Genomic DNA, 10,361 nt, shown 5'->3' with positions numbered 1-10,361 from the left:
TGTCGTTCCAAACCCATAAAAGCTTAGTTCATCTTCGGAACACAATTTAAGATATTTTGGATGAAAACCGGGAGGCTTGTGACCGTCCCATTGACTGCAGAGTTCATTACACTGTCAAGGTCTATAAAAGTATAAAAACACATGGTGCTATGCTGACACACAGAGAAGGCGAATTGTTGAATAAATGTCGTTATTTTTATTTTCTTTGCGTGCAAAAAGTATTCTCGTCGCTTCGTAAAATTCAGATCGAACCACTGATGGCAGATGGACTATTTTGATGTTTTTTATACTTTTACGGACCTTGACAGTGTAATTAACTCTGCAGTCAATGGGACAGTCACAAGCCTGGTTTTTATTTCACTCTATACAGAAAATATCATTTTCATGAAGTAAACTATATCAGAACATTATTACAAACTTGATTGTCATGAAATCTAACTTTTAGCTATAACTATATCACCAGGATTTTACTGAATATGTAACCGGTCTAGTGAAGTTCTTCCTGCCTGCATGTGGTTGGTGAGTCTGTTCATCAATTGCCCTATCGGTGGGCAGCAGAAAGGCAATATAAACCAGTTGACTAGATGGAATCATGTCACGAGTCAACACCCTTTTTTTCCTGCATCATTTTTGGACACTAATCAGGTATGTCAAGTGATGTTCGCTGGGCTGTTGCTGGCACACTGTAGTTAAAGGCATAGTTCACCCCTAAAAAAATGCAAATATTAAATAAATATTTACGCAGCCTCATGTTGTTCCAACCGTAAGACCTTTGTTCATCCTCGGAACACAAAGTAAGATATTTTTTATGAAATCCAAGAGCTTTCTGACCCTCCATAGCAGCAACACAACTACCATGTTCAAGGCCCAGAAAGGTAGTAAAGACATCATTAAAATTGCCCATGTGACATCAGTGGTTTAACTGCAATTTCATGAAGTTATGAGAATACTTTTTGTGTGCAAAGTAAGCGAAAATAATGACTTTATTCAACTGTTTCTTCTCTTCCGTGTCTCAGCAACACATACACGTGGTGCTGCTGACACAGGAGCCGGCATTCTGATGTAGAACATGATGTATGTGCTGCACCTTATTTACAAGCAGAGAAAGATGCACATATGCGTCATGGTACTGTTGTGAACTTGTCCTCAGTGATGCTTCTCTTCTATGCTGGTGACCTCACAATGAGCAGATGTTCTCCACTTTTAACAAGGACCAAGATACCAGTGCATATGAGTGTGCCCAATATCATCTCATCTCGGGGGATTCTGTTACTACAGCTCCCACAATACAAACCCAAATGGACTGTAACAAGCTGCAAATTACAGATACAGTATCACAAGAACAATGCTGAGTGGATGAATCTGTGCTGTGTTTTTAATGAATATGTTATACAAACATTGGCAAATCCGCTTCTCAGGTGCCCCCTACATGTTTTGGCAAGGAAGTACATAAATGACATTCACAAAATAAAAACTTTACTTGTCATTAGTCATTCAGATTCCTCACATAACCAGTATTTTTAGAAAGCTGCCACTTGAGAGTTGCTGTTCAAAATTACTCAGGCTGTATTTAGGCTCAAATACATTGAAAACGTAAAAAATACACATTTTAACATATGAAAATATATGTGGCTGTGGTAAATGAGCATAAAACAAATCAAAAGCAAAATGTCAGCTTACATTTCAAATACGAGGATGTTACCTATTAAACTACGAGCTGTCTAAATAATCTAACAACAAATAGCAAATGCTTTAGTTTCCATTTTAGTCATTAAAATCATTGATACAAGATAGATAGATCCCTGGACATTAGCTGAAGTTCACTGGGCCGTTAAAAACACCACCATGAACAACAGGGGCCTTTACGGTTCCTCCACTGCAGCTGATGGTCTGTTTAACTCCTGCAGTTGAAGCATTTACAGCTGCTGCACCAGATGAAGCTCCACCTTCAGCAGAAATGTCCTCTAGAACTGATGGAGAGACAGAGTTAAACTCAAAATGCGTAACAGTATGAATCAAAAATTGCAAATACATCATCAAGGAGTTGAAACTTCTAGTACCTTCCTGAAGTTTTCCCTTAAGTTGGACAGCAAGCTCATTTTGCTTAATGTTGCGTAGTGCTCTGACTGCAATCTTCCCAGCGTCTGAAGTTTCGTACTGCTGCACCATGAGATTCACAACATCATAGCTTTCAGCTTTTTCCAACTTTCCTCGAGAAATGGGGGTGATGTCTGGCATTACTCCATTCGACAGCTCCCATTTGAATTTTTCAAAATCTTTTTCCAGAAGATCTTCAAGTATGTCACAAATCACTCTTTTGGTGGCAGCCATTTTGTTTCACTATTGGGAAAAATAAAAAAATAAAAATACAACAATTTTGATTGACCTAGGACCATAGTCTTAGCTGATTCATGCTCCCAGCGTGGCACGCTAAAAAGTGTGGCCCGTTTAAGCAGTGCTTGTGGTCATCACAGCAAGGAAATAAGTATGTCAGGTAATTTAACAATAAAGAAAATAACTGTCATATAATAGTAATTTTCTATACAGTTAACACCAACCCGGGCTCATTGGAAATACGTGCCTCTATACATTTATGTAACGCCGTAATTATGTACCTTACTGCAGGTTTCGCGACAGTTTCAAAGTGAAATGTCCAGAGAGTGGCGCTAAAACACATGGTCAATACATGACCGAGGCACGTATTTATTACGTTGGTACAGGCATGTATTGCTGTCAGACAATCAGCGGAAGTGAGAAAAAAAAAGTTTATTACGTTTGAAATATGGATATTTATCTTACAAAAACACATGGATTCACTACAGGAGGCCTTTATTCAAATTCAAATTATTCAATTCGTGAACACACACCCGGAGCAGTGGGGAGCCATTTATGCTGCGGCACCCGGGGAGCAGTTGGGGGTTCCCAGCACGGGCAGCCCTTACTTAGCCTCCAGCCTCATTATCTTTAACTCTTTGAGGACTTGGGATTTGACTTGAGACTTGCTTGTACTTGAAAGGAATGTCTTGGTTCCTCCTCTGGTGAAATCAGCTGCTGAGTTCATGGGTGGAATAAACATATGGCAAGACTTTTACTCTTTGGCCCCTGGACTACCCACCTCTGGTTTTCACACACTAATTTTCCTTATTTGGAGTAAAATGGGAATAAAATATGTTTATATGAACTCTAAACTCTATGATCTGAATCTCATTTTTGTTTACATGGGCAATACATCTATTTCTGTACGACTTACGCCTCGATTTGTCAGAATTGCTTTGAATATGGTTTAAAACATGTAGGCCTGGTTGTTAAAGACAAAAGGCGGATGTGTCTTTCCTCTTTAAACACGATGTTTAAAACCTGAGAAAGCATATATTAGTTTGTGTAATTATAAACTCAAAAGTTTGAACTGAGACCTTGTGACAACTAACGTAGCCAAGGCAGAGGACATGTGCTATGAAATAAACAATGTACTTACAAGGTTGATGGTAGTTGCAGTCTACGCTCTCTTGTTTTCTCGCTTCGATCAGTTTCACTTTCGCACATTTCTGTAGATTTAAAAAAAAAGGATTATAAACGCTGCAATGAGGACTGGTATACTAAAGTCGTCCATTAGAGAGAGCATCAGGTTAAGACATTTCATATTTTAGTCCTGTATATTACGTTGCATCAGGCTGAATTGCTAATTATTTCATCATTTCCTTTTGAACTTTTGCATAATACAAACCTGGGGATCAAATCAGGAAAGATATATAGCAGCTTATCACCAAACCATCTGCGCTATTGGTACTTGGACCCCGATGACTATAACTGCCTTTGAGTTTGTTTTTTATTTGTTTTATTTGTCTCACACCTCAATTACAGATCAAATATTTGTCAGAATAAAGAATGTGGTTTGTATGTTGGTTTCAACCGTGTAGTGTCAAAGATGAAAGGTTACCTTTCATTTGAAACCAACATTACTGTGAAACCACACACACACACACACACACACTTGGTGTAAATAGACTTAAAGAATTTATACTGAGAGCTTGTGACAACTAAAGTATATCTAAAAAAACTTGTTAAATGAAGTTAATGTTGTACTTACGAAGTTGAATGTAAAGTTGCAGTCTTCGCTTACTCTTCCTAGCTTCAGCCGGATGAACTTTTACACAGTTTTTTTTTTCTTCTTCCTGTAGATGAAAGCAATTTCCCCAGGCTCAGTCTGCATTGTTGTTGCCCTCCCCCCATTTCTAATAAAAAGAACATCTGTCCAAGAAGGAAGAAAAAAAGAGCTGTTTTCAAGCAGTCTTTTAGATGCATTAAGAATATAATTTAACTTAAGATATTTATTGTTACACAGATGTTCGATATGTCTTGAAAGTTCTGTACACTGATAGTGGTTATCTGGTAATTTTTGAAAATATGAGTGATATTTGTGCTTTTAAAGAGGTAATGTGTAGCACCTAGGACCAGTGAAACACATTCCTGTTCACTAGAAGCTCATGAGAGCAAACTTGACATACATCACAAAATGAGATTATTATGATTATGATACTTTTAGACCAACTTAAAAAATTTTTTTTTTTGTTTTGTTTTCAAATGGGCAAACACATTCGCATATAATTGACTCGAGCAAGACATTGGAGAAAAACATTTGCTGGCTTTTGTCTCCGTTCACTCATCCCTACTAACTAGTGCCAGTATCAGCACCTAAAATAAAATATAGTTACACTCTATTATTAATTATAATCTAAAATCTCTTGTGCATCAACTGCTGAAAATAAAAACATGCTCAAGAACAATTTTCTTTGTAATTTCAGAGATTATTAGTAATGCAAATGTTGATGAAAGCATGCATGTTATTTATGGATACATTTATGTAATGCCAGTCATCTGAAGATCCTTATAGTACTGTATATAATCATACATGCACACCAATGACCTCGAAACATAAAAATCAGATGTGTTTGAAAATAAGTAATGAGTTTTTCCTCAATCTTCAGTAGACTTTAAAAGGGCCTGAAGAGGACCTCAAATTATTTAAAAACAACTAAAAATCAAGATATTTCTTTAGTTCACCCTTTTAACAATAGTTTCTTCCCTCCTTTGAATAGCCACACAGTTCAAAATGTGAGTGTGTACTTCCAGTTGAATAAATTCCAGGTGTAATCCCTGCTCATAGGTCATAGGGGTTTGCACTGTTAACAGTCTGTAAAGTTTTACATCACTGGGTAACACATTTGTATAATCCCTGCCTGCCCATAAACACTTCCGCTATAGTTTTATGTCATTATTTTAAGAACGGATTGGAGCACTATATTATTGTTTTATGTAAAGGTGCTCAGGGTTGCCAGGTTTTCACAACAAAACCTGCCCAATTGCTACTCAAAATTAGCCCAATTGTGTTTCGAGCGTGGTCCCACATTAAAAATTGCGTTCCGGGGTTTAAAATGCATGCTTTTTGTCAGGGACTCCTACACAATATTAGGAGATTAAAAAATAATAATATACATATATATATATGAGACCTGCTCTTGAAAGGGATAGTTCACCCAAAAATGAAAATTCCCACATGAATTACTCACCCTCAAGGCATCCTAGGTGTATATGACTTCCTTCTTTCAGACGAATCTATTTGGAGTTATATTAAAAATTATCCTGTCTCTTCCAAGCTTTATAATGGCAATGGGCAGGTGTTTCTTTTCAGTAGTCCAAAAGAAGTCCAATAAAGTGCATCCATCCATAATAAAAAGTGCCACTCATGGCTCTGGGGGGAAAGCGGGGGTGGGGGGTGTGTGTGAATAAAGGGAAAATATCTTATAAAGTAAGAAAAATATCCATATTTAAAATGTTATTAACACTTCTCTCTAGCTTGCGCTAACTGTTGTGCGTGCAAGCAGCTCTGCGTGGATGATATAGTCTCGTGATAACCAGGGGTGTGAAGTAATGAATTACAAATACTCACGTTACAGTAATTAAGCAGTTTTGATCAGTAATTGTACTTTTTTGAGTAGTTTAATAATTGTGTACTTTTACTTGAGTACATTTTAAGTGATGTATCGGTACTTTTACTCCGCTATTTTCCTCCCTTTGCGGTCGTTACATGCTTATTTTAATTGAATTTTTATCCATTAATGTGATTGGATAGAGACATAGTAATCGGTCTCGTGACTTTCGTCAAATCAAATTGTGCATAGAAAACTTTAACCGCCTACTGCTGTTTATCATGCCTGCTGGTAGTGCTTTCTTCACGCATCAATTCAGTCGCATCTTCCTCTAATATGTTAAGATAAATTTTGGATTTCTGCTTACTAAATGTTTTGTATGTATGCTTGCCTATCTACACAGCATGACATTTGGTGTGAGGTTTCGGGTATTGCATACAGTGTTAACTCCCGCAAGTGCCACGTTTGGTAAATTCCCACTCACTGCGCTGCCTCGTCGCTCTCGCGTTCGTTCTGCTGCAGTCACTTGGATAAGTCATTGTTGCTTTATTGAACTTGTTGACTTTTGATGAGTTTGAGCGCGTGATGCTGTGAAAAAGTGTGTTGGAAACCCTGTAAAACAATTTGAAATAATGTTCTCAAATTGAGGACCAATCTGCACCTTATTGATGACCCGTGGAGTTAACACACTGCATCTGTGTCAGCACGTGATGTAATAAAACTGCAGCTCATTAATAAACTTTTTTATAAAATCCATTTTATAGCCTACAATCCGCCTTAATTTAGCAAGTGTACTGGTGCATAAACAATTTTCAAGGTCAACACTTTTTGTTGTGGATGCAACTGATTCACCGAGACGGCTGCGGCTCAGCAAAGAGACGTGCGTTTGTGTTTTCTTTTGAAAAAGAAAATACTTTGCTATTTAATGCATTTTTCCTTACAAATTGTTTTATCAACATAACAATTCGAGTAAATGTATCAAAGGTATGGCATGACGCCATCCTTCTAGAACAATGTGCATTTATGTTCAAATTGTAACATAAATTATCAAGTTTAGCTATTCTTATTTCTTTATTGCAAAACAAAACTGGCAGCGTTTTTGAGAGAAATGGGTTCTCATTTTAACCCATATCATGGTGTGTGATGCTGAACTATGAATTTCTAATGGTGTTTGTATTTGCACTGTTCTAAACATTAATATTTTATGTGCAACAACAGCATGCTGTCTCAGACATGATTTTAAATCTATTTTTCAAATTTATGATTTAAATGGGGATGATTGTACTGAGAATTTTAAAGAGTTGGCAGTAAAAATTAAAAATGCTGGATGATAGATATTCTTCATTCTTTTTGACAAACAATATAATGTGAATTACAGAATGTACAACGTTTCTTAAATGTATAAATTGCAGTGTACAGCGTTTTTTATGACGGGGTAGAATCCACAGCTCAGTACTCACTACTCAATACTCAGGAGTACTTTTAAATAGGCTACTCTTTTACTCAAGTAGTTTTTTGGACAAGTACTTTTACTCTACTCACACTACATTTTTTGAAAGGTAATGGTACTTTTACTTGAGTATATATTTTCAGTACTCTTTCCACTACTGGTGAGAGCCGACATTTGTTTACAGGAGCAAAGGAAGCAAATTTTCTCACTTTAGCCAAGGAACACCAGTCTCCACATTAGGGCTGTGCAATTAATCGCATGTGATTGTCATGTGTATCTCGTAAGTAGAGCCGCTTTGGTGATTAGTAGTAAATCTCCATCACCTGCCATCAGATGGAGCGGCATTTCACCGGGTGTGTGTTCACTACTGTGTGTGTGTACACTTGGATGGGTTAAATGCAGAGCACAAATTCTGAGTATGGGTCACCATGGCTGTATGTCACGTCACTTTCACTTTCTTTCGGAACATGCAACACAACTCCTTGATCAAGTTCTTGTTCTGTCCAGACTTGACTATTGCAATGCTCTCTTGGCAGGTCTTCCAGCCAGTTCTATCAAACCTTTACAATTAATCCAGAATGCGGCAGCAAGATTAATCTCTAATGAGCTGAGAAGAACACACGTCACACCTCTGTTTATCAATTAGCACTGGCTACCAATAGCTGCTCACATAAAAGTCAAGGCATTAATGTTCGCCTACAAAACCACCACTGGCTCTGCACCCCTTTACCTAATTCATTACTTCAGACTTGTGCCTCTAGAAGCTTGCGTTCTGCAAGTGAACGTTGTGTTATTGTTCATCCCAAAGAGGCACAAAATCACTTTCACAGACTTTTAAATTAAATGTTTCCTCCATTAAATGGTGGAATGACCTGCCCAGCTCAACCCGAGTCCTTAGCCATCTTCAAGAATCGGCTAAAAACACATCTCTTCCATCTTTATTTGACCCTCTAACTCTAGCACTCTCTATTCTAATTATATTCTTTAAATAAATAAAAAAAACTTGTCCCTTTTAGACTTATTAAGCCTTGCTACGTGTACTGCGCTAGGCTAAATGAGACTTGTTATAGCACTTGCATATCATTGCTCTTTTGTTGATTTTGATTGCTTCCATTGTCCTCATTTGTAAGTCGCTTTGGATAAAAACATCTACTAAATGACTAAATGTAAATATATGTATTTTTATATAGATATATTTATATTTAAATATATGTATATAGCGGGAAAACTGATTGAACTCTTATAACAATGTTCACACAGTTTTTGAAATAAAAAAAAGTATTTCCAGAGGAAACCTATAAGTCTTCAAATATTGTGGACAGTTATGGGTCTTGGAGTTGAAAAGTTTGAGAACTTCTGCTGTAGATCGTCCATCTTGCTTTTTCAGCGCTCCTATCTCATCTGATCAGTGACGGTTACTTAACACTAACATGTGGCTTCTGTGCATTTCACTAATAGTTATTAGAGCATCAGATGTCCTAACCTCAGCCCCAACCTCCTCCTCCATCATTTCCATCTTCATCTCTGTCCTCCACCTCCACACTCACCCCGTCCTTCTTCTTTTTCTTTTTCTTCTTCTTCTTGTCCTCCACCTAGTATTTGACTCGTCGGATGGGGTCGGTCATGCTGCGCATTTTGCCCTCGTCGAACTCCTTGTTCATCATGAAGTTCCTGTCGATAAGCTCCGCCCCTTCCTGTCAGTTGCGGTAGCAGTCCGGCCCCAGTTTACAGATTTCTGCCATGGTGTCAGGAGTGAGAACGGAGCAGTCTGGACACAAAACCACCACCCTGGGAAGATCCTGCACCTCGAACATCACGCTCAGCTCCCTGCCAACGACACAGACACGTCATAAACTAGAGCTCCTTCACTCAATATACTGCATATGATGGTTACAGACAGAAACACATTAGAGCAATGATTCTCAACGTTTTTGACTTGAACCCAGCTAACAGAAAATGTTCTCAGAACTTTCTCCCAAAGATATGAACAAACTCTTCCAGTAATGTTAAAAGAATGTTGGTTCCAAGTTGTCTGACCTCTAATAATGTTCTTAATTAGAATTTCTTTTCTCCCTTTGAAATGTTATTACTTGTTTCAAAACATTCAAAGAACATTGAAATGTAGCATTCTCATAATGTTTCCAAAATTATCAAATTAAACGTTCCCTTTACATTCTTCATAACCAAGAAAAACATTAAAACATTTAAAAAACATTTTATTTTTATTTTTATTGTTTGTGTTTGTGTGTGTGTGGGGGGGGGGAAATCCTAGTTACATTTTATTTTAAAACTTTTGTCTTATTTTAAGCACTTTGAAGTCATCTTGCCGACCCTGTCAAAGTGTGCTGAGCCACTGTGCTAGAAATTGTCGTTCTCTAATTTTTAGTACGCTTTTCCAAACAAAAATTGTACATACTGTCTGTAGGGGTCCTCGTGGGGCAGAAACAGGCAGCGTTTGGGCAGCTCCTTCAAGAACTTCTCCTGCTGCTCCTCGGAGGAGTCCAGCGAGATGTAGAGCAGGACCAGCTGAGCCGATCGCTCCACGTAAAACTCGTCCGTGAGCTTCTTGTAGAAGTCTTTGAGCGTCGGAGCAAACTCCTGGCACTTCTCACAATCGCCGGAGCCGAAGAACAGCATGAGGATACGGTTCTGGAGCCGCAGGATGATCTCGCGCTCCGTGTCCAGCTCGTCTTTGTCTTTATTGTTCTTCACCAGAACCTTCCCCAGGAACAGGTCCACCATGACAGCTTCTGAAGAGAGAACATGTGCTGATCAGTGCTTCAAAATATTCTTAAACAACAACAATGTTTATTCATAGAGCACTTTTAAACACAACTGAGGTTAACAAAGTGCTTTAGAAAGAATAAAAACACAATGAATAAAATAAAAGGATAAAAAAGTAAACAGACAAACAGGATCAACAGAATATAGCTAGAAAACCTGAATAACATAATAAGGAGTGTTATAAGCCATGGGTGAAAAAA

General features: G+C 37.8%; 1 protein-coding gene and 1 pseudogene across 2 annotated transcripts; both read right to left on the bottom strand.

Moving 5' to 3' along the window:
• Positions 1–955: 955 nt before the first annotated feature.
• Positions 956–4,180, bottom strand: LOC306872954 (caspase b-like). The gene is made up of 4 exons (XM_079421913.1): positions 4,088–4,180; positions 3,476–3,545; positions 2,061–2,340; positions 956–1,970 (listed from the first exon to the last, which is right to left on the bottom strand). Exons 3-4 carry the CDS (start codon positions 2,329–2,331, stop codon positions 1,810–1,812), a joined length of 432 nt encoding a protein of 143 aa, XP_079278039.1. The 5' UTR covers positions 2,332–2,340; positions 3,476–3,545; positions 4,088–4,180; the 3' UTR covers positions 956–1,809.
• A 4,681-nt stretch (positions 4,181–8,861) lies between these two features.
• On the bottom strand, positions 8,862–10,119 carry LOC306872233 (nucleoredoxin-like protein 1; annotated as a pseudogene). Its single transcript has 2 exons — positions 9,794–10,119; positions 8,862–9,204 (listed from the first exon to the last, which is right to left on the bottom strand). The product of its transcript is annotated as a nucleoredoxin-like protein 1 (transcript).
• Between the last annotated feature and the right edge of the window lie 242 nt (positions 10,120–10,361).

The sequence above is a fragment of the Barbus barbus genome (genome assembly GCF_936440315.1).
Source record: "Barbus barbus genome assembly, chromosome: 7".
NCBI classification, from domain to species: domain Eukaryota; kingdom Metazoa; phylum Chordata; class Actinopteri; order Cypriniformes; family Cyprinidae; genus Barbus; species Barbus barbus.
The sequence above is the reverse complement of the archived record's forward strand: the minus strand, read 5'-3'. Positions and strand labels throughout refer to the sequence as shown.